Consider the following 27,623-nt stretch of genomic DNA (forward strand, 5'->3'; position numbering starts at 1 on the left):
ATATAAAACTGTTTTAATAATAATGTCTCATAAATACAAAAATACAAACTTTTATATACTTAAATCTATTCCCAGTCCACTTACATAAAAACATGACAACAATCTATTAGTTGTTGGGTACTTGTACAAATACAACAATAACAAACATTACAAACTTGTTCAACAATATATTGACTATGTTTTCATACGCAGACCAATTAAATACTATTCCAATCGAGGTTATTACTTAGTATGACTTTGCCTATAGGAAAAAAACTGAAATAAAATTTAACAAAAACAACTGATTTAAATCATATGACATGGAAATGTTCAATAAAGTAAGTATAAAATTACTTTGTCCATTCACAGCCGATCATTCCTATCAAAACTGTTAGTAAATAACTTCAAAAGGAAAAGTAATTAACACAACCATATAAATATTTGTTCTGAAATATACATAACGAATAAGGTAATTAAACTTCGGTAAATGAATAAATAAATCTACGTACAATTACTTAGTAATCGAAGGTCAACAGAACAATGTATTTAAAATAACCTAAGGTGACTGTTATAACCCACTTGTTGTCGCCCGCGCACGCGCACGATCACGCAATACCATGTCGCTATACAAAGTCTCACACTATACGAATGCTGGATACATGAAATTTATACGTGACGACATGGGTAACTATAGGCTAGAAATGAAAACCAAATCAAAATTACTTCCCACACTGTTTCTATAGCAATAAGGATATAAAACAGTATAGGTAGTACGAGGAAGGCACCTAATCTCTATTAGCTAAAACAAAAGTAATTTATAATTATCTTACATTTATTTAATTGTATTTAAGTTACCTGATAACGAATATAACTGAAAGAACGTGTCGGCGCAAACATTACCTATAAGTATGTCGGTAATCCAGAACCGTACTCGTATTCATTCTAACTACCTATTTGCACGAATGTATTATTCTGTGACAGGCAGACATCGTAAATTTAGACAGAATCTATCGATGATATGCTTAATTCAATTTGAAATTAGACTTAATAGCACTTAAAAGACTTAATGGACTAATCCCAACAAGGCCTAGTTTCCCCTCCGGGTTGGAAGGTCAGATGGCAGTCGCTTTCGTAACAACTAGTGCTTACGTCAATTCTTGGGATTAGTTGTCAAGCGGACCCCAGGCCCATAAGCCGTGGCAAAACCGGGTTAACGCGAGGAAAAAGAAGAAGAAGCACTAATACGAACCTGAATCGATAATCTTTGTTTCTACCAATTTCTTGAACTCGTACTCAACTACGCTGCAATAAAAAATGCTACGAAATTTAAATTCATGATGTCTGGTGATAATAAGTCATTGACGTCATTGTATAATGAGGAATGCTCTACGTTTCTTTAACGAATATGTGTGCGTGAAGGGCGGCGAGTTTTGTCGAATATGTAAATTACCTAATGCTTCGCGGCAGTAAATCATCACTTTAAATGTGGGTACTAACACATTAAACTTCTAACTTGATGACCGCTTGCCAAGGTCATATAATCATACATTTCATGCGAACTTAATCACATGTTAGGTTCCTGTAAATAAGCTAAATTAGGAACAGAGCAGTAATGAGAAAAAAATCAGTGAAGTAAACGGAAAACAATACTACAAACAAACACTTAAGTTTCCGCCTTTGTCGTTAATGACTTGCGTTTTGCCAGTCAAGGTGGGGCAATTATATAGGTAATTTATATTTTCCTTAACAACTGCATAGGGTTCTGTATAACAATAAATTAATAAGCAACTTGAACCACTTTCGAAATGCGCGAGACCATAGAACGACTGGAAAGTACTTCAGGAAATTTGCTAGTTGTTTTGAAGTCTCACCATGTGCTGATTTAACTCTGAAACTAGCCTATACTCGATAATAGTTGAATTAATATACCTAACGTGTTATATGAAGGTTTTAACTCCATACATCCGCTGAATACTTTTTCATGGATTCCAATTTCTTGAGGAATTGCACGGCTTCGGCCTCGGTCTTGCCGCCGTGCTCCTGGATGGCCTTGAGGATGATGTTGCGCACGTCCACCGCCATGTTCTTTGCGTCACTGTCAACCACAAGCGCCCATTAGTCTAATCTAATCGCTCAACTCACTAACCGTCAATATTATATACTAAACCGGATATCTCGTCTCGTCAACGAATAAATCTATCTAATCTGCGGTTAATTTCAATTATATGTGAAATATGATTTAAATGAAAACACATTGGTAAAGTTAGATTTTATAAGATGGTAGGAAGTTTGAATGGTATAAAAAACTTTTAAGTGACATTCAGACATCCTATCTAAAGATTCTAACTAAAATTAAGTTTTCTAAGTTACAATTTAAAATAAAAACCATAATTATTTTACATGGGGAGTCAATCATCTGTCTGCTGCGTGTCTCGTAGATTGTAGATATATGTGTAAAAAAGAAAGCATTTTCACGAGACAGAGTAATTGAATGTTCCAGAAACATTATAATATGCATAGGTAATACAATATCATAATATAAATGTCCACACTTGTAACTTTATAAGTACTACGACGCAATTTAAGTGTTATATTTTAAGATACCCTTGGCGCAGATAACAACAGGCAGAAACAGAATGGGTCATACGTGTTACGGGTCAATTCTTAGATAACATAATCGTTGATACCTACGAGTACTAAACACGCAAGTCATGAAAAACCAAAAAAAATAACAACTATTGTGTTTATTCTTGTCTCTTGTCCCTTTTTTGTTTTAATTCATCTACCTCATTCGTTTAATTATAAGCAGTCCCGACATAGCTTTGGTCTGTAAAGTCTGGATCGAAAGAAAATGTAAAATAAATAGTGACAACTTTTATTACTCCGTAATCTCTCAATTTGCGTCAGACATTTGTTTTTTTTTTCTTAAGTGATAGTCAGCAAACGAGCCGCCTGATGGGAAGCAGTCATCGTCGCCCATGGACATAAGCAACATCACAGGAGCCACTTAAGCATTGCCGACCCTTAAGAATCTTAAATACCAATGGCCAATGGTTTCACCAATGGCCTTTTAACTTGTGCGTAGGAACAGAAAATAAAACCTAGATGTGCATATGACCTCACCCGCAGATGTAGAAGTGTCCGTTCCGCTTGCCGATCACGTCCCAGATCTGCTCCATGTTCTTCTCGAGCAGGTGCGAGACGTACACCTTCTGCGCCTGGTCGCGAGAGAACGCCAGGTTCAGCGTCACATCACCGTTCTTGGCCCACTGTTCGAGCTCCTGCAATATTACCCATGCAAAATATTACTACAAAACATCTCATTCCATTGTTCTTTATTTTTTATCTTACTTACCCTGGACCCCTGGATGATTTAGACGATCAAATCTCGAAATAATATACGGCCCTACTTCCAACTCTTCTTTACTTCCTCTCCAATCTCTTTGCCGTAAGGTTGCGCGTTCGATCTCTCCTGAAGATAATTTAGTGTTGGAACCTTGCCTAGCCGCTATAGTTCGTTTTTTTTTCAGATTACAAATTTTATAACCTCAAATTAGTTACCTACCACTAGGTTTGAGGCTAGAATTTGAAGGTTATTATTAGGGAAACAAGTGTTTACCTCTTGGTAGATGTAGTCCTGGTCGCGATGCCTGCAGCCAAAGTAGAGTATGTTGTCGCCGACCTCCTTGCCGCCCTCGCGCGCGTGCGCCCTCTCCTGCAGGAAGCCGCGGAAGGGCGCGAGACCCGTGCCCGGGCCCACCATTAGGATTGGAGTCTGACTTTGCAATGGGAGCCTGTAAAGACAAACTCGTTATATTCTTATTCATACAAAAAAAAAACATTTACAGAAACAAGACTTGTACGATTAACACCCGAAGAAGCGTATTTCATGATGCACAGTTATTAATGTTTTTAAAGTTTGACGCTCCATTAATTTGCTAGCTCAGTTGAGTAATAAACCCCCCTTCAAAAAATTTAAAACCTCCAAATTACATTAACCCATTTAGACTCCATTAGTGCACAAAGTACAGCGGGCGCAAATGAGTTAATTACCTTGACAGGCATAGATTAAGTAGTTAAACTTCGAAATTTGCCGCGTTGTGATATGTTATGCCATTGAACTTGTAACTTTTGTAGTTGCTGGTATTTAACAAACATGATAAAAACAATTAGTATATAAAGTACGTACGTAGTATATTACTTATACTGTTTTTAAAGGTCAATTAATGTAGGTTGCACTTGCACCGTAATCGCGGTTCAGCTGAAAACTGATTTTCTAACAGACTAACTAAGAACCACAAAGATTCGTCAAAAATTATTGCCTCTATATTTATTTATTTATTTAACGGAGCAATTCTTGTACCACAATGGAATTAATTAAATCAAAAGTTCTTAATTATGTACTTTTTTACACTAAATCTACATACATGTCATCATTCGGGTTTGGGTTTTAAAATCTTGTTTATGAGCCATGCACGCTTCAAATGAATAACCAGCTACTATTTATGTCAAGTTGGTCTGATTTAGTATGCAGATGTACCATGATTGTAATTAAAACAAAATTACTATAGGAACTCGGGAACTCACGTGCATTACTCATTAAATAAAACAGTCTTTTACTGAAAAATCTGAACATATAACGTCGATTATAGGTATTCTCTGATAAGTAACGCGGATGGAGCGGCCACAATCATGCGAAGGTCAAACTATAGACAAGGATATTATATAACAAAAAAAAACCGGCCAAGTGCGAGTCGGACTCGCGTTCCAAGGGTTCCGTACATTACACAATTCGAACAATGTATTTTTTTATGTGAAATGTCTTTAATAAACCCAGGGGTCGGATCAAAAACTAAGTAATTAAGTCCGACTCACACTTGACTGCACATTTTTAATAGGTTTTCCTGTGATCTATAGGTAAAGAATTAAAGATCTATTTTGTGTATTTTTTTCAAAATTTTTGACCCAGTAGTTTCGGAGATAAAGGGGGGGGGGGGGGAATGGTCATTTTTTGCCTATTTTCTTGAATAACTTCTAAACTGTATATCATAAAATTATAAAAAAAATATATTTAAGATTCTCACAATGAGCTCTTTCATTTGATATGTAACACGTTTTAGTTTGATAAACTTTATTTTTTAATTTTCTCATTTACCCCCCAAAAGTGGCCCCCGTCTTTAAAATTCATTTGTTTACGTTACATGTCCGTCTTTGGGTCACAAACTTACATATGTATACCAAATTTCAACTTAATTGGCCTATTAGTTTCGGAGAAAATAGGCTGTGACAGACGGACAGACAGACAGACAGACGCACGAGTGATCCTATAAGGGTTCCGTTTTTTCCTTTTGAGGTACGGAACCCTAAAAACAGTGTGAATTCACATGTGCAGATTGCGCATAAGTGAAACCTGATCTTACTTTTAGCTGGTCTCAACTCAACTTGACACAGCTAACACGGAGGGTGTCTTTTGCATTGCGTTTTTTTGGTTGTCGCTTAAACAGCAGGTACCGTGTACCAAAGAGAATTGATTGTAATAGAGAGATAGTCTAAGAAAAAAACGTACCCTTTAGTTTGGCATCCAAAACAGATGGCGCTGTACTGCGCCATATGTTTGCGGTCACTGAATTGTCAAACGTCAACTTTTGACAATCAGAGTTACCGCAAAATGTATGGAGCTGTACAGCGCCATTTCGTAATATCTATCCAATTCGAAGCACGAAATTGTCTTCGATTTTACGCATCTTACTCAATCAATGTATCTTTGCGTGTACTAAGCAGCGGTGTGGCTGATCTTTAATTAGTAAGAATAATTTGGTAACTAAGGTCAATGTTGAATGATGACATTCATCAAACAATGAGAAACATATTTCGTTTATTTATTCTATTTTTATGACTAGGAATTAAATTGTAATAAGTACTAAGGCAAAATTATACCTAGTTGTCTAAAATAGATAATCGACATCGGAAAACGTGATAACGAAACATAGACCGTCCCGATTTCCCTACTTCTTAAATTAGTTAGGAATTTTTGTTTGAATTTACCTGAACTGCGACTTCCTGATGAAGACCGGCACGCGCGGGTACTCGCCGTCCTTAGGCTTGTGTTCGGCGAGCCACGTGGTGGCCACGCCCTTGTTCAGGCGGCCCGTCGGCGTCTTGTACTCCACCACCACGGCGGTGATGTGCACCGTCTCAGGGTGTAGCTATAATATAAAACACCATATTTAACAAATACCTACTACAACTGTAAGGGCCAGTTGCTTTAACTACAACTGGTGATCCACGCCACGCCACTCAGCAGTGAACTACGAAATTTCTTGTACATTCAAATTGTACGAACGTTTTCGGTGAGAGTTTGGTGCAACCACCCAACCCTATATAAACATGGAATAGATAATCGTCATCTTTTTTTTTATACCACGTCGGTGGCAATCAAGCATACGGCCCGCCTGATGGTAAGAAGTTACCGTAGCCTATGGACGCCTGCAACACCGGAGATATTACAAGCGCGTTGCCGACCCTAACACTCCTCTCCCTCGTTGAGCTCTGGCAACCTTACTTACCGGCAGGAACACAACACTATGAGTAGGGTCTAGTGTTATTTGGCTGCGGTTTTCTGTAAGGTGGAGGTACTTCCCCAGTTGGGCTCTGCTCTAGATCTGGAATGACATCCGCTGTCCTGTGCCCTACCACACAAAGCGAGATGTCATTCACAGTGCCCATACCTTTCTTTTGGACGTAGTTTAAGGACATATCCGGGTCCGGACGCAGTTTAAGGACATACCCGGGTCCAAAATTGTCTTCCTAGCCTCGGCATTTTTGTCACGATTCACTTAGGGAAAATTGACACAGGCACTTAGTTTTTTTGAAAGCGAATGCCATATTTGACCTTTGAACCCTGAGGGGATTCAAAAATACCTCTGGTTTAATCCGGTTTCCACACGATGTTTACCTTCACCGAAAAGAGCACTTTTTTGCAGACTACTTTAGGTGATTGATTAGATACTCTATTACCAATTCATTATTATTTAGGGCCACTTGCACCATTCAGTAATCTGGGGTTAATCGGTTAAACCTGGAGGTACCATGGTTACCAATACAATTTGACACTGGGTTAACAGTTTAACCGGTTAACCCCGGGTTAGTGGGATGGTGCAAGTGGCGCTTAGATGCGCATTTAATCACATATAGGTGTATGTATGTCTTCTTCTTCAGTCGGTCCCTCAGTGCTGAGGATCGTGACATCATGTCCTTCTGTTGAAGATCAGGTTCCTCCATAGGCTTCTATTCTTCGCCAAGCGCATGGCCTCGTGCAGTTTTAATTGAATAAGTGCAGTGATTTGAGCACACCATCTAGTAGGAGGAGGGCCCTGAGGTCTGGTGCCTTCAACTTTACCCGTCATTATAACATTCTCCAGGCTATCCGAGGAGCGACGTGAGAGGTGTCCGAAGTACATGAGTATTAGGTCCTGGCATATTGTTGACAACCGGCGTTTTATGCGTAGCTCTTCCAATATGGACTGATTAGTACGCCTAGCTGTCCAAGGTAAAAGCCGGCGCCAACACCACATCTCAAAGGCGTTGATACGCTTGATCAAGTTTGCTCGATTAGTCCATGTCTCACAACCATAGAGAAATATTGGGAACACCAGAGAGCGCACAAGTCTAACCTTTGTTTGTTTCAATATCCCTCGATCTTTCCAGATCTTATCTAACCCAGCCATAGCTCCCTTCGCTATTTGAATCCTCCGGATAATTTCCCCGTCACAGCTACCATCGCTAGATATAAGTGAGCCGAGGTAGGTGAAGGTGCTGACACAAGTAAGTTGTTGTAGTTCTAGACTTCGTGGAGGAGGTTTTTTCCGGTAGACAAACATCAGCTTTGTTTTAGCATGGTTGACGTGAAGTCCTAATTTGATGCTTTCGGCTTCTATTCGTCGGAAAAGTCGGTTCATCTCCTCCTCATCGAAAGCCAAGAGCGTTGTGTCGTCAGCATAGCGCAGGTTGCATATCATCTTCCCGCCAATCGATATACCGCCGTCCCAGTTCTCAGTGGCCTTGCGCACAATGTACTCGCCGTAGATATTAAAGTATGTATGTATACCTATGAAATTTCAATTTCTTATAATAAAGTTACAAGTAGCTAAAAGTGGTAATTAACGGAGAGAAAATAATACCTTAGGACTAGAAGAAATGGAGTAGTATCGAGGCTGGAGTCGTGGCAGCAGCTCGCAGAGGTGGTCTAGCGGGGGTTTACACGACTTTATGTCCTCTAAGATGTGCACGATGTTCCTGCAAGAATCCACCACAAATGACTGGTACAACTCCTTGCCCTCCTGAGAGTTGGTTGCCATTAACAACAGCTTCTTCTTGTCCTGTAATTATATCATTATAATGCAATAAACATGCCTGTTTTTCTTACAACTGTTAATTTCTTTGTATTTTCTAAGCGATTTTAACGAATCCAAACAGTGGTTGTGTTGTTTTAATAAAGAGTGTCTATGACCGCTCTCAGCCCCCAGCGTCAGACCAGACAGTCTAGAAAAATAGTAGCAATGTCATCGGACTTAAATAAAATTTCAGCGCAATGAAAAATAAAGCCCACACCGGTAGCGATAAAGCTTAATGATTTGTTTAGAGATAAACACGTGAAAAGAAAGATCGAAGCAGCAGATAAGTAACACAGCAGAGATACTGATTAACATAAAAAAACAAAGGACAGTTTTGGATTCTCTTAAAATGTAAATCAGTTTATTTTAAGAAAAACCGTAAAGCAAAATATATTTACCTCTTCATCAGAGCAATATTCAGCCAGCTCTCTCAGAATGTGAGTCCTAGGCAGAGCTGTAACCTCAATGTAATGAGACAGTGCAGTCCTGTACGAGGTGGGGCACGGGAAGGGATGCTTCTTGCTGCTTTCTTGGTCAGTGTTGATGAGAGAGAATATCTCGTCAAGGTTGGCACCAGTCAATTTACCTAATTGGTCAACTAAAGTTGTATCGTTGATGGGATATACAGCCACATGGTCACCTGCAAAAAGGAAGAGCATGCTCTTAACTACCGCTGCATTCTCTACATCCCTAATATAAATTAAAAAAAAAAGCAATTACCCTAAAAGCGGGTGAGTAATTTAGAAAAATCTATTTTAAACAATAACATTTGTAAGGTAAAAAGTTATACAATTTCGCAACGAATGTTGATAAACCAAGGCTACCAGAAACGAAATACCTACCTACCTTCTAGACTGACAAAGACAAAAATGTCGTCCTTGGGAAATCGTATAATACGTATTAAATTGTACCTACGATATCGAAAAAAATACCTAGCTTCTAGCGTAAAAAATCTATTATACATAAATACTAAATATTTGGCAATGATTAAGTCCTGTATAAGTCATATATTCCTAAGATAAAAGTAACAATTCATAATATTAATTGTCTTTACAAACTGCTAGTAAAAGTAAAAAGTAAACCATTCATAAGCACATTAAGTGATGCCTAATTGTAACAATGATTGACTATACTGATGATGTTTTGTGTTATAAAATCATACCGTATAATTGCATTAAAATATTCCTCTTCTAGTTTTTCAACGATAAATATGCATGAAAAATCTAAGTGATAGGAAAAAATTAAGAGGGACCCTTAGTGGCAAAGTACCTACACAGCAATTTTTTTAATGTTGGGTGTCTACTGTGTTTAGCTAGTTCTTTTATGTTCACTTGGTAAATTAAGTCAATAATTTCAACCAAAGCAATCAAAATTTGGTTAGAAACAGACCTATAACTTACTACTTATAAAGATAAATATTGTGTACCTCAACGTAAGGTGTTAGTTCTAAGACACAACATCTAAGTACGGAGTTGTTAAATAGCATTTATTTAAGCTTTTATATAATAATATTGTCTTCGGTTACCGCGATAGTTACTCATGAAATAAAACCACCCACCCACACACCTGTCACCCATTGACCACGCACGGTGTAAAGGGTTTCGAAACGTCAGGATGTATTATAAATTTAATATACGCGATATAATCCGTTTTCATAGTTTTATTTCTTTAATATAATAATTTCAATAATGTGATTGTACAATGCTTCTCTGATGTAATTGACATGTAAATTAGTTTAATGATCCAATAAGTACAAGTAATAATGTATAAATACCTGCTTCATATCGCATTTTGGAGTCAGAGATGTCCAGTTCGACATGTAGACATGACCTGCCGCCACCTTTGTGCAACTCCCTGTTCACCTTGATTTGAGCCAAGAATGGGTTCTTTGCGTCATAAGGACTGAAAAATTCATCAGATGTTTAACAGTCCAAACTCCACAATTTAAATAGTCAATAAATAATCAAAATACAAGTCCGTTTCGTTATGGGTCTATATTTATTTGTACAAATATTTTTTTTGCAGTTCTATACAGGGCATCCCAGGACTATGCGACATGAAGGGAAAGTACCTTAAATATTGTAAATAGGATATTTTGCTGAAAGAAGACTTTGTTATTTTTAAAAGTTATTAATTAAGTTATTAGTTTCTTTGTAGTTTTACATGTATGTAAAATGTATAATTTTGGTGCAATAAAGAATATTTACTTACTTACTTACTTACTTAATACTGCATTCAAAGATTTTCTAAAAATTACTTGCATCTAATATTACTCGTCTGGGCATCTAACAGACTTAATAAAATAAAATAAAATACCCGTATTTTTATGATGCCAATCGAAAGAATGGACAAAAAATAATATATCTAAAAAGAAAGGAATAACGTAAAATTAATCATTTTAATCAAATTAAAAACATACTTGAAACTACCGAAGTCAATTGAGTATTTTTTGTAAATTAATTAATTAAATGCTCAAATCAGTTTTATCATTTTTCCCCTCACTAGCTCGGAAAGTTGTCTTTTATCCTTCAATACAAGCGGGGAAAAACGCGTTTTATCCACTAGTGGGGAAAGTAATTTGACCTTGGATGGAGCTTGTTTAAGTAGCTTGACAGATAACAAAACGTAAATCATGATAATGATTCCTTCGATATTAATTATCATTAAATAAATGGTTTGAGAATCTAATGAAAAATACCAAATTTAGCTTTATTTAATGATTTTAAGTCATAAACATTAAAATTCCATAAGAAACGTTTGTTTTTTTATAATGATGTTAAATATAATTCTGAACGCACAAGTTGAGTCGATGCAATTTCAAAACGCATCGTTGACATTTCATACGTCAGAAATGTCAACATTGTCAACAATTTTTTTACTAAAAAACTTTTCTCACCGACTCGCGTAAAAATACACAACTTCCAGAGTTTTCTGTTATAATATCGTTAAGAAATGAGTGATTCCAGTGATGAAGATGATCTAACGCCTGTGGATGTTGCATTTTCCTCGCTATAGTGAGGTGAAAAGTTTTGTGTTATACACGGGCGCAAATGTATTTTACTTCTCGTGTGTTGAAACACTCGCTACGCTCAGGATTCTATTTTAGAACCACTCGCTTCGCTCGTGGTTCACCTATAGAATCCTTTCGCTTGCTTGTGTTTCAATTCTACACTCGCGGGTAAAATACAACTTTGCACCCTTGTATAACAAATAACTATTATCTGCACGTGCACTTATATTAAGGAAAACTATGCCAGGAAGTCGTTTATTAAGTGGGTACTTATTTGCAAATAATCAATGCTATCCTATGGAATGATAATATCGCTATTTGTCGAACGTCGTCGTCGTCGGCAATAAATAATAATTCTTGAAATTTGAATCAAACATTTTACGTTATTCCCTTCTTTTAAGACACTATGTTACTTAAGAAGAATTATTATTTTTTGTCCTTTCGATTGGCATTATAAAAATACGGGTGATTTTTTTTCACATTTAAGTTGGTTTGATTCCCAGATGAAGCAAATATTTTTTAGAAAATCTGAATGCAGTATTACTAACTTTTATAAATAACAAAGTCTTCTTTCAGCAAAATATCCTATCTACGATAGTTAAGTTACTTTCCCTTCATGTCGCATAGTCTTGGGACGCCCTGTATATATAAAAAAAGTATTGTATGTTTAAAATACTCACGGCCTCTGCACTTGAAGGGAATGTAACCGAGCAATTTCACCAGTAAAGACACTGTTGGGAGTGAGGTTCTCGGGGTCATGTGTCACCAGGCGGAACTGGCGAACCAGCTCCTCCTCGCCTGTGCTCTCAATGTTGAACATTTCACAAACCGATGGCCAGAACTTGTCTTTCCAAGTGATAAAATCATCTTCAATACTATAAATAAAACAATTACGTGAATAATTTATTTGAAAAAATAAAAAATAAAAATATTATAAGACTGGCATTACTTACTTAGCATCATCATCTCCCAAACCCACTTCATGGACTCTAGTGCCGCCCAATTCTTCCAACCTTTTGTCTAAATAAACAGCTACTGCATTATAATGCTCATAAGTCTTGTTGCCCAGACCAAACACCTACAAAATATACAGAACACATAAATAAAAAATGTAAATAGGTATACAAAGGCCAAGTTGAAACTACATATATTTTTATTGCAACTATGCTACAAACATCAAACAATTATTTCAAAATTAAAGAATTTATTGGTTGATGTTTATGCAGTGTAACAAGTTCAAAGTTCAAAGTAAAATTGAAATTTTAACTTCCAAAGATAAATAAATAAATTACAAATTTTTTTAGTTGACAATGAAATGATAAAATAGGACCACTATATTAACACTGAATGAACTAAATACATACAATGAATGTCAAGGCTGAACTACTAGACAGTGGGCCAGGAGCCCAGGAGCATATATCGTCAGTCATCGCCTCCCGGCTGATACTTTGTCAAATGATAGTTAAGATACTATCATGAATAAATAAAAAATTGTCAGCTGGTTGTATTGAGGTGGAAAGACCGTCATCAGTTGATGAATTAACAAGTTAAAAAAAAAAATTTATGACACGATTTTTTTAATTCATAATAGCATCTAAACTATCATCTGACAAAGTATGAAACGGGAGGCGATGACAAAATTTTTTTTTACATGTTTCAGTGGTTGCCATTCCTCAACCCACCAACGGAGCGGCAGCTGACGTCCACGAGGGTCCATCATACATAGCCGTTAACCACTATACCGAGTTATCGCCCGGGAGGCGATTGGTCATGGAAATCTGTTCCTGGCTCCGGTCTATAAACGATTGCAGGTTCAGTAAAACACTTTTTTTGGGTTTGACCAATTTTAAGTCAATACAAATTACATTATATTTTACTTTGATTTGTACAAAACTAAAACACTCCAATACGTAATATTGAAGTTAATGTATTGCTTTGCATTTTAATAATTTTGTTAAATAAATTGATGATTCAGAATATCTGCCAAGTCAAACCAGTTTGACAGCACTGGCTTCCCTCGAATGCGGCTGACCCTATTGACCTTAGAAGGTTTCTAATGTTAACTGGAAGCCCTTATACATTGACGTAATCTAAGAACAAATTAAATTATTTTCTAAGAAAATATAATATTTCAGTTCATTGACTTAATGTTGACCGTGTTATACGTTTATGAAGTATAATTTCGGAAAATATCATACCATATATCGCAGTTTAAGCCATGGAGAATAACTGCGCCTTTTACATATTATTTTTCTAAAAAATAAGGGTAAAGTCCGCACCACAACACTCATAATTTAGATATATTAAACTAGTATAGTATTTTTGTACAACACTTCATAGAATAAAAAGAAAAAAGTACTTTATGTAATAAACACTTCACTAAAACCAGATTTAATTCATAATAAGCTAATATTTTAGTTTTTAATAATTTTATCATTGAACATTGGATCCGCCTGACGTTGACAGCTATTGTCAGACAGACGTCAGCCCAGCCGTTCGTTGTCACGTCGGTGTTCGTTCGTAAACAACTGATTAGTGATTACTATGTACTATAATTATACAATTAATGAGATCCGAGTCTCATTCTTGGGCGTTAAAGAAAATAAACATAGCTAGCACCTAGCACCATCGCACCGCACCAAGGTCAATGTGCGACGCACCGATAAGAGCGAGAAAGCGATATCTCATTCTCGCTCTTACTTATGGGTGCGTCGCATAATGACCCTCAGAATAATGATTAGTCATTATTCTGAGTAATGACCTTGGCACAGAATAACTAATAGTACTACCGTACAGAAAATTCACTCCTTCACAAAAGCCAGATTTAGGTATAAAATTATACCTACACTCGCCGCCTGCAAGCAAAATTGAAACTTATAACCGCGCACGAACCGTGAATCTTCTTTGCGCGCCGCAATTTTATGACCGAGCTGCGAGTGTCGGCACGGGGTTGTCACTTGACAAGTTTTTGTACCTATACCTACTGATTTATTATTTTTAAGATAAATATGTAGGAATTACAAACGTTGATTCTGTAAACATAAAATTTTTAGCCGGAGATAGTATGTCTGATTCTCACGGAAGTAGGTATGCCACAGAAGTACTTATTCCTTTGAAAATATGTCGGTCAATTCAATATAGTCCGGAATTTAAAAAATATGTTTTTTCTGCTTCCTTGTTCTTCCGTTTATTCAGACATCCGTTAACAGAACATTATCTTTTATACAGATGAGATCGCGATTTAGGTTTCGAAGCCATTGCGTATTTTCAATTTTGCGCGAGCGCCACGTGACACGACTATCGTGCGAGCCGAGCGGCAGCCCACTGCCATACACCTTCCCGGGCGGTGCGCCGGCCAAATATACCTAAACTGCGCAGTGACACCCCCCTGACCTTGGTGCGGTGCGATGGTGTGTTACGGGCTTTATATAGAAAATTATACGATGGGATGATCAAACCGACCGATTTGATTAGAAATGAAATTGGCTGTCAATCTCCAATTTAATCACCAATTTTAGATTTATGGTGATATTTGAGCCCTCTTAGTTAAAAAAAATGCCCCCAAACAAAACTATAACTACTAGCGTCACAAATTGGTATTCTTGCGTCGGCACCTCCATTTTATGGAAAATTTAATCAGATTGGCGAAAAATTGTCCCGTCTGGACGGAGCTATAATCTAAATCATTTTTTAACATGCAGATAAGTCTGCGAGCGATACTGCAAATTTTATATTAAAGGATTAAATGGAAAGCAATCCGTGCGTTGCTCTTAACAGTCTTAACCAATTGAGCTACGGAAGCCTACCAGAACCTTGCAAATCTTTCCATTCCTTCCCTTATGTATGCATCTTTGAATCAATAAGGATTTAATTGTTATTACTTGTTGTATATACTAATATAGACTTAGGCATTGTTACTAACAACATTTTTATGGGCCCCTGGCCTGAAATAAACGAACATTTAATTTATACACGCCTTCGGGGTGGCGTAAAGCGACATTTACCGAAAGACGATTACATCTTTTAACGGCACCGGAGCCTCAAGTTGCATTGAGAATTCACCAGTAACAATGTGCTACTGAACCAATTTTTTGACATGCAAATACGTCTGTGAGCGATACTCCAAATTTTATATTAAATGAAAAAAATGGAAAAAGTTACGCGCTTCCGGCAATTGCCTAATTGCCGGCTCAATTGGTGACTGTTAAGAGCAAACACACGGATTGCGGAGGTTGCGGGTTCAAGTCCTGCCGGAAGCGTAACTTTTTAAATTTTTTTCCTTTAATATAAACGCTCACCCAGGACACTAGGTAAGAACGGTTTGTTTCTTCCGCGCCGCCTGACGTTCGCGTGCAAATTGCGCCGCTTCGCCCCGCGTCGCGTTCGCAACGAGATCGCTCACGTAGGACACTTCTATCTTTAGGTATCAAAGGATTGATTTAGGCGCCTCGCGCCGCTTCGCTTCGCGTTCGCCCGTCGATCGCCTACGTAAGACGCTACGTTAGAGTGCGTGTTCAGATATTGTGAAATTTGTTACAAGTGAAGTGTAAGGGTTCGAAATTATCCAGATAATTATAGTATTTGATAATTATCGCGATAATTATCCCAGGTATGGATGGTACTATATTTATTTTCTTTGAATTCCTTATAGGCCTAGCAATAAGAAGGTATAGAGGGAAATGCAAGGAACACAATTTTTAACTTCGTAGCTTTGTTTGGACTTTGGACTAGATAGGAGATGAACATATCAAAAGTCCCCGGCCGTAACCCTGGTGCTGGGGGGGAGAGGGGGGTTTGAAGGTTCCATTTTTCGGTTTTTCGATTACATCTCGGAAACTATGCGTCTGAGCGACTTGGTCACTTATACAAAATGAAAAGAGATTTAATTTGTTACAAGTTTTATTCAGTCAAGTTTTTCGATATCTTGTATAGTTTTGGATATCCGCTCTTGAAGGTTTATTTAGGGGTCTCATTTTTATCTTGATTATCTACATCAGTAAAGCTGCTAGGCCGGGTTTGGTAACGTTTTCGTATAAATCGGGGGTGCTGAATTCATTTATGGTATCAACAATACACCTTCAAACCCCCCTCTCCCCCCCAGCACCAGGGTTATGGCCGGGGACTTTTGATATGTTCATCTTCTAACTAGTCCAAACAAAGCTACGAAGTAAAAAATTTTGTTCCTTGCATTTCCCTCTATACCTTTTTTTGGGCATTTATTTCCTGGCCTATTAGTAAATTTTAAAATCTCGTCTTAAAATCTTCGTAAATTTCAGGTTATTATCAAATCGATAATTATCAGGCATAAAAATCACGATAATTATCGCAATAATTATCAAGATAACTATCATTGATAATTATCCTTTATCCTTTCGAACCCTGGAAGTGTGTGAGAAGTCTGTTGACTGAATGAAACTATGGTTTCCTTTTAAGATTATAATATCACTTAAGTTATCTAAGAAGATACCTACTTTGATTAGGATACCTACCTAATTTTCAATGGATTATCAAGTACTACTACCTATTATTTCTAATTCCGTACTCAAGCATCGATGGGAGAAAAACTAAACTTAATTTTTTTATAATTATTGTTCGTATACAATAGTTTCATTTTTTTCAAGAACTTACGGCATAATTTAATCCAGTTAGGTCAGGGAAACTAAAATTTAAGTTTTATAATTATTGTTTGTATACAATAGTTTCATAAAAAATATTATTTAGTGTCAAGAAGTTCAAGAACTCACGGCATAATTTAATCCAGTTAGGTCAGGGTCTCCATTCTTCAGCCACTCGTAAAACTCCATAGCATTGTCTGTTGGGTCTCCTTCACCATAGGTTGCCATACAAAACACAGCCATAGAATTAGGTATGTCCTTGAGTTTATTTAACTCTTCCTAAAAAAAAAACAAGGTCTTCTCTAATCAGATATCCTTTTTATGTAGTTTTAAGATTTAAAATCTGAACTTCATGATTGCCTACCTACACTATTAAAATATGTAGTAAAGGTTCTCTGGCCTATGAATCCTTTGTCTTTATTATATGCTATTTCTATAATTAAATGTTTATCAGTAGGTGCATTAACAACTTACCATATCACATTCTTCGGGGTCAGCGACCATTCCCTTCATCTTATATCGGATGCCCTCCTTAGCCAGGCGACCTGCGAACTCCTCACCGGTGCCTGTTTGAGATCCGTAAAAAACTACTAAGCTTCTTCCTGATGCTTGTAGTTTCTTTATGAAAGAGTTTTCCGTAATTTGAATTGTACCAGCTGGCCTGTAAAAATAATTTTATTTAGTTGTACAGTCGAAAAAGGTACAAAACAGTACAGTGTAAGAGTATTCTTATACTGTACTGTTTTGTACCTATTAAAATATTATTTATATCCATAGACACATTCAGTAGATGGAGTAGGTATACCTATAATGTTATTCTCGACAAACGTAGGTAAATAAACTAGTTAAAATTTGTTTCAACTGAATCTCAACGTTCCACCAAATACTTTGTAGTGATAAATATCAAATTGCATTTTTGCATACGTAATTAGTCTTCACCATCATTCATGTCCGTTGCATATCACACTTGACCGAAAGTGCATGCATTTTTAAAGTGTTATGTTATCACAGCGTTATTTAAAATACGTACCTACTCGTGTCAACGCCCTACATGGAAGTTGATTGAACCCAGTACTGAACGAAAAGCGTACCTACCTACCTATAAAAATGTACTGCTACCGAAACAACCTAGGCAAAATGTAAGTATACGAGACCACTTTTCAACGTAGGTATTATAACAATCAAGACAAGTGCTCATCGGTCGACCTATAATTTAGGGTCCGTATCGGTAAAAGTATCTATTAAACTCGGTTAGCTTTGTTTTGTTTCTTTATGACTGGTTTGAAAGTTAGAGAATGGAGGGAAAACAGCATGACATATACACCCATGGACAAATAAAATAAAATTTAGAGAAACGTAAAAGAAAGTTTAATTACTAATTTAGAAATTACTTTAGGTGCTGTAATCCAGTAATTAGACCTATTTTGCGTTCCTCTGAATTTGTCCATGAATACATATGTTAAGCAGGTAGGTATGGTCCTCGGAAGAAAGTGGTCATATCACAAAACCGTACCCTGCCGCTTAAAAAGAGATCGTTGCTTTACGTCGGAGTGCGTGTTAAGATATCATGCTATTTTAGCCATCTGTATTCTGTATGTTATACATCTTTAACGTAGGCGATAAGCATGCGAGTACCGCGTGACGGGCAATTAAATAAATACCTAATTACGTTACCCGAATAATCAGTCTTTTGTATTCACAATCTCACAATACTTTGATAATAGTATTTTGTGCAACAGGTACATAAGGGGTCATCCCGGTCATCCATTAATATTACATCACACGTTTAGGGGGGGGGGGGAGGGGTCAAAAAACCTGAAAATGTGACATGTTGTGACATATTTCTTTTGTCAAAATATTTTGATAAAATATTAATAATACTTAATACGATTAGCCGATTTCATTGAAAAAATGTGACGTCACACCAGGGGGGAGAGGGGTCAAAAAACCTAGAAATTCGTGTGACGTAATTAATGGATGAACCCTTAAATAAGGGTTCTTAAAATTGAAAAGCCGAAGTTACAAAAAACGAAGTTGAGTTTTGTAAAGGCCCGAAAATTTTAAGACCTAATTGGGTCAGTTTTAGGGTTTCGTATCCTAAGGGTAAAAACGGGACCCTCTTACTCAGACTCCACTGTCCGTCTGTCTGTTTGTCCGGCTGTCTGTCACCAGGCTCTATCTCATGAACCGTGATAGCTAGACAGCTGAAATTTTCACAGATGATGTATTTTTGCTGCCGCTTTAACAACAAATACTAAAAAGTACGTATGGAATTTTCCGTAACTCGATGGGAATTTTCATATACTTATTATTATTTTTTTGGTCCCAGATTTGGACTCGTGTTTATTTCGACCAGAATAAGGAGCTTTTTAAACCCACCAATTTTTATCAAAATTTGACAAAAAAATAAAAAACCGAACAAGTGCGAGGCGGACTCGCCCACCGAGGGTTCCGTACTTTTTTAGTAAGTATTTCTTGTTATAGCGGCAACAGAAATACATCATCTGTGAAAAATTTAACTGTCTAACTATCACGGTTTATGAGATACAGCCTGGTGACAGACAGACGGACAGTGGAGTCTTAGTAATAGGGTCCCGTTTTTACCCTTAGGGTACGGAACCCTAAAAATGGCCCAATTATGTACCGTATGCACACAATATTTTTTCTAAGACAGCAGCAAACACAAATAAAATCAAAGTAAATTGTTTGTAAATTTTGTTTCCTTTTATATATTGATTAATTGTTTGTAGATATTTGCCTAGAAGTCTAAATTAAAAAAAAGTTGTATAAATATTACTAAGAACACTGTTTGGATCCCAAGAACACTGCGCCGGGGCGGGCCGGGGCCCCGCGCGCCGCACTTCTTATGAAGTTGATTTCAATCTCACTGGCAGACACTGGCACTACTGGCAGTCATAAGAGTGCTGGGTCGCATGGAGCCCGTTTATCAAAAGCTTGTAGCTCGTAATACAAGTGGAAGTCCCTTTCTAACAAAAGCTGTCAAAAAGTGTCTTCCACTTGCATTACCAGCTACAAGCTTTTGATAAACGGGCCCCTGGAGTAGAAAATTAATGTTTGCTTGATAGCTATTATTCCCTTTGCTTTTTTCTCATTGATGTCCTGTCCTCCAATCTCAAACGCAACATTTATATTAGCATACAGGTAAAGAATTAAGATTGGCGTATTAGTCCTTAGATATAAGAATACTAACGTAGAGAATATGATGAGCTATTGTGTTACTAACCATGTATTATGAATCTTTATTTGAAATAAATGATTATTGAATTGAATTAGTCGCGTTGCCGCGTTGTCATGGTGGCAGATGGCGAACCTACCTTGCGCTTTAATCGCTTATTAAACTAACCCGCCCTTAATTCAATGCAAAAAATAAGATTATTTAATGTAGCTTTTGATCCAGTTCAACGCATTCACAGTACCTCCGCTAATGAGTTCTGTAATCTATGAGATGTTGATGTTAGATGCCGTTCAGAAGGCAAAGTTCAGAGGGCATTAAACGTTTGAAACTGAGACCTTGCTAATGTGATGTGACGCCATATAATATGGAATCCAACATAATAATGAATAACGAAACTAGTCTTTATTATCTCTGACGTCATCATCTATGTACAGTCGCCATCAGATATATGGGAGCGGCCGAGGTGTTCACAATATCTGAACACGCACTATACCGCCGCCTTGACAATAGAGGCGTGTTCAGATATTTGTGAGCTCCTTGACCGCTCCGATATAATATATCTGATGGCGACTGTACTAAACTAAATTACTGGTTGGTATACACCGGGTAGTCGATACCTAGCTGGCGCCGTCAAGGTTATTTATTGGATTGCTAAACGGTTTCAATGTCATTATGATAAGTACAAAATATTTGTCATGTCACGGTTACCTATAATTTGATTAAAATTAGATACTATTTTTGCCTAGATTCATTTCATAATCAGAAATTGATGTAAGTGATGTAACTGAAGCAGGAAGCATTGAGTGACTAGGTATAATAGAGTACTAGGCAGTAAACGCGCAGTTTTATAAATAAACAATGAAAAAACATACCAGAACCCCGTTTTACATGTAATACTATTACACTATTACTATAGTTTAGGGTTCCGTACCCAAAGTAGACATGTGCGCCGCGCCGCCGCCGCCGACGATTTTTCCACGCCGCCGCCGCCGATCAATTTTTTTTATTTATTTATTTATACATTCTAATTTACAACTTAATTACTAAACATTTACATTCTCGCCAAACTGTTACGTTTGATGGCGAGATGCGCTCAGTTTTTATACACTTAACCTATTAAACTAGTTTTATAATTTAACCTATCAGTTTCATTAGCCATAATATACTTATACAAACTATTGTTCAAAAACAAATAAAAATAAAAATGGCAAACAATGTAAACAAATATGTCAGTATGCGTTTCCATTTGACATATACCATACCCTAAAAAATTTACGCGGGTGATTTTCACTGAAATATTAATAATTAACAAATTTGTTTGTTTACATTATTTTCCACTATCTAATTAGGTCTAACTTATAATCGTGATAAATTGAGAAGATGTTCTTTTAGCGAATTTTTAACATGGATTTGCTTAATTTAGGACTTTGTCTTAGTAAGCTAATTTTATTTAATATTTTTGGTACCATGTACTTTAGAGCTTCTTTTGCCATAATAGTTTTTAACTTTCGGCTGCACTAGCTTTTTTTCTCTCACACTCCTTGTATTATATTTATTGTTAATTAATAATTTGTACTTTTCACTATACCGACCGATTTGACCGGCGTATAATCGGCGTGGAAAATTTTGGTGCCAATCGTGTCTTATTGCATGTTGCGTAGTGAATAGATAGTGTCAGAGGTATAATTTAAAGATCCTTATGCGTTTTCGCTTATTATTTGCCAGTCAAACAAATTAGCATCATTTTTGTCGCTGCAGTGTTAGCTGTGATAACTAATGAGCGTTAATTTAAAGTATTATCTCATAAAAAGTTTCTCAAGCTACTCTTAAATTTTCCGTCGGAGGGCTCGTCAATTAAATCTTTGGGTATTCGACTAGTCGCTCGCTGTATGTAGGTCTCAAGCCACGCTGGTTTGCCCTGCAGCAAGTGCCATGCGACAAGGGACTGTTCTAAGACGGGTACACTACATAATTCCGAAAATGTTTATTCCGAATTTTAGAATTTCGAATTTTATCATTCCGATTTTTTAATGCTCGACCCATCAAAATCCCGACTGTCGTAATTACGAATGATGAAAATCACGAAGATTTATATTTCCAAAAACCCAAAAAGCCGAGTTTTGTTAATTCCGAACTGTAGTTCCGATTATAACAATTCCGATGGTGGCAGACACCGAATTTAACAATAACGATTTTAAAAATCACGTATTACGAATTGCCATTATTCCGAAATTTTTAATTCCGAAATCCGAACCACATAATTCCGATTATAACAATTCCGACAGTGACAAACGCCGAATTTAACATGTAAGATTTTCAAAATCACGAATTCTGAATTGCCCTTATTCCGAATTGACGTAATTCCTATTTTAAATACCCAATTTTTAAATTTCCGAATAACGATATTCCGAATATATTGTTAAATTTCGTTTTCTTGAGGGTCGAAGTTCTAACCTAACCTAACCCACTTTTCTGGCAACGGTTCGTTTTCTTGGGGGTTACAGTTCTAACCTTTTTTTTTTTTTTGTTAGGAGGGAAAAATGCATTACGCATACCACCCGGGTGCGGGGGGTGACCCGAGTGGTTATGTGGGACTCCCGTCTAGGCTAATGAGGCCCACGGTGTACCCACTAAAAACCCCCCATATGCTGCTTCGCCGCCCTATTGGTGGGGTTACAGGAACGCTTGCGCTTGTCATCTGCGACCCCACCGGCGGCAGCCGCCCACGAGCGCGGCTCCTTCGCGAATGCCCGAAGGCCCTTCACGCTAGGCGCGCCAGATGGTAAGACGCGCTTTCCTCCTCGGCTTCCATTCTGTATTGTAGCGGACCCCCCCGAGCCCGCCACAAGGAAGCCACGGGCGCCAGGAATTTCCCCGGCGCCCGGCGACAGATCAGGTCTATGGTTCTGCCGCAAAACCACAACTCGGCTGCAGAGGACAGGGAGAACGGCACATCGTAACACCGACACTCCTCTTCCTCTGCAGCCCCACCAACGCCGCTACAGCGGAACGGCCCCGCCAAGTTCGCAGGGGATAGGGAGAGTGGCGCATCGAAATACCATCACTCCTCTTCCCCTGCGATCCCACCTCGGCCGCCGAGGATAGAGAGAACGGCTTACCGCAATACCTCTCTCTTGACGGTCCACCTTCGGCGCATCACAAGCAGGCTAAACCAGCCCACTTGGAGCGTCCTCCTCAGGCCAGCCCGCGACCCAAACAGGCCGGCCCGCCGGCTGGTTGCCTCTTCGCTTCACCGTGGGTGACCAAGCCCCTCCACCACGACAAGGTGAGCAACCCGCGGGGGGTCGCAGTTCTAACCTAATCTAACCCACTTCTAGCAACAGTTCGGGTTCGCAGTTCTGTCTAATTTATTTATGCCGAATATTTTATTTTATGATGCGGCACGACAGGAACCCGTAATAATTACTAAATTCTTTATTTGAATATCACGAATTTAATTTTTCCGACCTTACAAAAGACCGAATTTCTGAATACCGAATTATTTTATTACCGATCTGGCAATGATGTTTCGGAATTTAGGAATTCGGAAAAAATATTTTCGGAAAAGTGTAAAATCGGAACTTTGAGCTTTCGGTCAAGTGACAATCGGATTTTAAGTTTTCGGAAAAAGCACATTCGTGATTTTATTCCATCGTGTTTTTAAAAATCGTAATTTTGATATTTCGGACTTCGAAAAATCGGGATTATGAAAATCGTGGTTATAAAAATCGGAAAAACGTATTTCGGAATATTTGGGTGTTCCCTTCACATTCTGTTGAGCGAATCAAATCAACCTGCCAGCAGAGACGTTTACTTTCGAAAACGACGACATCTTATTATCTGTCTGATATTTAAGTTTAGTTCACGCAAGATAGGCGCAATATATGACGTTGAGTTGCGGAAACCAAGCCCGCGAAAACCTATTTAAGTTTAGACAAATGTATAAAGTAGTTCATCACTATGTATTTCGTAACAAATCATAGGTGAGGCGACAGCGGCTGGGAACAGTCAATATAGTTTTTTTTTTACCTGCGACAACTTATAAAGAAATCTTTTTGTATTTTATTTGTATTACGCTTACAAAGTCATTATACCTAAAATGTAGCGTTTTAAAGTATCTTATTTATGTAATATTTAAACATACCGTTGGTAACTGTTAGGTTGGTAAAAAAGGGTTGCCAATTTTCGGCAATAATTTAGAAAACACACATAATATGTTTTGGATAGCCTAGTAAATACTCAGAAGGCTATAATTTAGAGTTTCTACTGCCACGTTCTTATGTAGTATCAAAAATTATGCCACGCCGAGGTCACGCCGATCACGCCGCCGCCGCCGGTCAAAAAATCATCGGACGCCGCCGCCGATGATTTTGCCATCGGCGCACATGTCTACTACGTAGGCGAACAACACGCGAACTCGAAGCGAAGCGTCGCGGCGCGGGGTGAATCAATCCTTATATTATGGAAGTGTCCTACGTGGTGTGGGCGATCTCGTTGCGAACGCGACCGCCGTGGGCCGGCCGCGCCGCTTCGCTTCGAGTTCGCGAGTTGTTCGCTTACGTAAGACGCAGCGTAAGACTCCACTGTCCGTCTATCACCAGCAGGCCTATCATGGATGGCTTTATCCACATGACAAAAATCCGTGACTTTTTAACAGAGCGCGATGGAAAGTGACGGATAATGTTTTAATCACGCTGTCACGTAGACAAATACGACCATCATATCCGTACAGGTTGTATCTCATGAACCGTGATAGCTAGACAGTTAAAATTTTCACAGATTATGTATTTCTGTTGCCGCTATAACAAAAAATACCATAAAACCGGCCAAGTGCGAGTCGGACTCACCGACCGAGGGTTCCGTACTTTTTAGTATTTGTTGTTTTAGCGGCAACATAAATACATCATCTGTGAAAATTTCAACTGTCTATCTATCACGTTTTATGAGATACAGCCTGGTGACAGACAGACGGACAGTGGAGTCTTAGTAATAGGGTCCCGTTTTTACCCTTCGGGTACAGAACCCTAAAAATGGCCCAATTATGTTCTTATTTTTATATTTCTTGACAATGTTTCTTATTTAATATTTATACAACAGTATTACATAATAACGATAAGCAAATCGTTTATAGCAAATAGTTAAAAAAAAACCGGACAAGTGCGAGCCGGACTCACCCACCGAGGGTTCCGTACTTTTTAGTATTTGTTGTTGTAGCGGCAACAGAAATACATAATCTGTGACAATTTCAACTGTTTAGCAATCACGGTTCATGAGATACAGCCTGGTGACAGACAGAAAGACGGACAGCGGAGTCTTAGTATTAGGGTCCCGTTTTTACCCTTTGGTTACGGAACCCTTGGTGGGCGAGTCCGTTTCGCACTTGTTTTTTTTTTATACCTAGTGATATGATGGTTTCATACCTATTTGAAATTTGTAATAAGGTGTCGTCGTAAGGTTTGCAAACACAACTCGACGCGGTACAGCCAAGGTTCACAAATATCTGAACACAGCCTCTACTTTTAATGCGTTAAAGTGCATGTCCAGATATATATGAGCACCTAGGCCGCACCGATATATCTGATGGAGACTTTCCGCCTAGGGTACTACGCATCGATAAATCTAGATCTTAGATACAATATTGCAGCTCTCAGTACAGAACTAGTTAAGAATGTTAATTATGTATGATCACAATGGATACATGCTCACTTCAACTTTATCTTATCACTTCTCTTGAAGTCTTGATATAGGAAATTTAATTGCAAAATAATGCGTCCCGTAATAACTACATAAGTAAGTAATTACCAAAAAACTGAAATAACTTATTGAGATGTACCTATTTTGGAACGTCAAAAAATATTATAGGTATACCTATCATCGCCGGTTAGGGTGGTATTTCACCTGTCCAATTTATTGGTCCAATTGTGTATTTGCGTGTCACATTTTGCTTTAACGAGACAGAATATTGACGAGACACAATACGCATTGGACCAATAAATTGGACAGGTAGTGGAATACCACACTTAAACACAGGAAAAAAACATTTAAGAAAACAACCCAACAAGTTAACTTACTGTATGGAATATTTGCTGAGAAGTATTTCATCTTTCTTGTTGTCCTTTCTAGAGGTCCATAACCACCAGGCTGCACCTCCCAATAAGAAAACTAACATTATGATATCAAATGTGCTAAATAGTGATCCGCCAACGACTGCTGTCGCCGCGGCTGCATCCTTTAAAAAGTCCTGCGAATTTTCCGACATTTTGTAGGTTATGTGAGTTCGCACAAAGTTAGGTTTATGTCGCCGTAATCACAGACGCGAGGACACAAGGTCACTGTTTAGCGGTTACTTTAGGAGTAATTTACGCGAGGACTTATTGTTAGTCCTGTTGGCGCGACTCTCCGCTAACACTTCCAAAAGTAAACTGACAGAGATGTTGAAAATGAAATCTACGCCCTATCACTTAGTAAGAGCGAGCGAGAACGCCAGTCAATTGGTTATATCTACCTCGCTCTACTCTACGGGCTTGAGTGACACGACATGACGACAGCAAAATGACGTAACACTACCGGATGGAATCGGCAGAGTCTGCCTCTCAACAAGTCGCCTACGTGGGGCGAAGTGATCGAGGCATTCTGACATAGTTTCCTGAATATATATACAACTGAATCTTCTGTATATACGTGATTGAGCACAGTCCGCCTGCAAACGTATCGCGCCACGTGCAGCGATCGTTGAACGGCGCCGTGGCCGGTGGGCGACGTCGATATGGGTAATACAAGATCGCGATCGCCTCGTCCGTCGCAAGTCGCAACTCTCGACGATTAATAATTGTCACATATACTTTCATTTAAACCAATAATTATTATTATAATTATAATAATTATTGGTCCAATATGATACAATATACCTACCTATTATTATTATTTTTATGTGCGTGCTTATAAATTATAACTAAAATAAAAATAAACAAAATTATTATACATATTATAATATAAGTAAAGAAAGTAAAGTAAAGAAAGAGTGGTAACTACGCTAGATAACGACTACGAAATAAGGCGCGAAAACTGATGTATGCAGTTACCACACTTTCTTTACTTATATTTCTCTATGTTGGTAACCATGGTAACTCCAGCCAGTAAACGGTTAATTTAGGCCCACTTGCACCATCCCACTAACCCGAGGTTAAGCGGTTAAACCGTTAACTCAGTGTCAAGTTGTACTGGTAACCATGGTAACTCCAGGTTTAACCGGTTAATCCCGTGTTTGTGGAATGGTGCAAGTGGGCCTTAAACCGTTACCCCAGTGTGTCCTGGTAACCATGGAACTCCAGGTTTAACCGGTTAACCCCCGGGTTACTGGGATGGTGCAAGTGGCTCTTAAGCCTCCACACTCGTAGGCGCGAAGCCGCAAATCTGCGAACTTGGCTCCA

General features: G+C 38.1%; 1 protein-coding gene across 2 annotated transcripts; it reads right to left on the reverse strand.

The window, feature by feature from the left end:
* LOC134742075 (NADPH--cytochrome P450 reductase) lies at nt 1-26,623 on the reverse strand. Of its 2 annotated transcripts, XM_063675007.1 has the most exons (12): nt 26,265-26,623; nt 17,472-17,658; nt 17,127-17,276; nt 12,336-12,460; nt 12,063-12,257; nt 10,147-10,274; nt 8,771-9,012; nt 8,160-8,357; nt 6,025-6,185; nt 3,599-3,773; nt 3,103-3,260; nt 1-2,074 (listed from the first exon to the last, which is right to left on the reverse strand). In XM_063675007.1, the coding sequence occupies exons 1-12, from the start codon at nt 26,450-26,452 to the stop codon at nt 1,930-1,932; spliced, it is 2,052 nt and encodes a 683-aa protein (XP_063531077.1). In that variant the 5' UTR covers nt 26,453-26,623; the 3' UTR covers nt 1-1,929. The 2 variants fall into 2 exon arrangements, with proteins under 2 accessions (XP_063531077.1, XP_063531078.1); XM_063675008.1 differs by lacking the exons at nt 17,127-17,276; nt 17,472-17,658; nt 26,265-26,623 and adding an exon at nt 13,581-13,696.
* Between the last annotated feature and the right edge of the window lie 1,000 nt (nt 26,624-27,623).

The sequence above is a fragment of the Cydia strobilella genome, chromosome 6 (assembly GCF_947568885.1).
Source record: "Cydia strobilella chromosome 6, ilCydStro3.1, whole genome shotgun sequence".
Classification (NCBI taxonomy): Eukaryota; Metazoa; Arthropoda; class Insecta; order Lepidoptera; family Tortricidae; genus Cydia; species Cydia strobilella.

Excerpts from the sequence above, each read along its gene's own strand:
- LOC134742075 (XM_063675007.1), bottom strand. The coding sequence starts at position 26,452 with ATGTCGGAAAATTCGCAGGACTTTTTAAAGGATGCAGCCGCGGCGACA. Across the intron at positions 10,275-12,062 it reads TCCCTTCAAGTGCAGAGGCC|TCCTTATGACGCAAAGAACC; the intron begins GTGAGTATTTTA and ends TGAATTTTTCAG. Across the intron at positions 2,075-3,102 it reads GGACACTTCTACATCTGCGG|TGACGCAAAGAACATGGCGG; the intron begins GTGAGGTCATAT and ends TGTGGTTGACAG.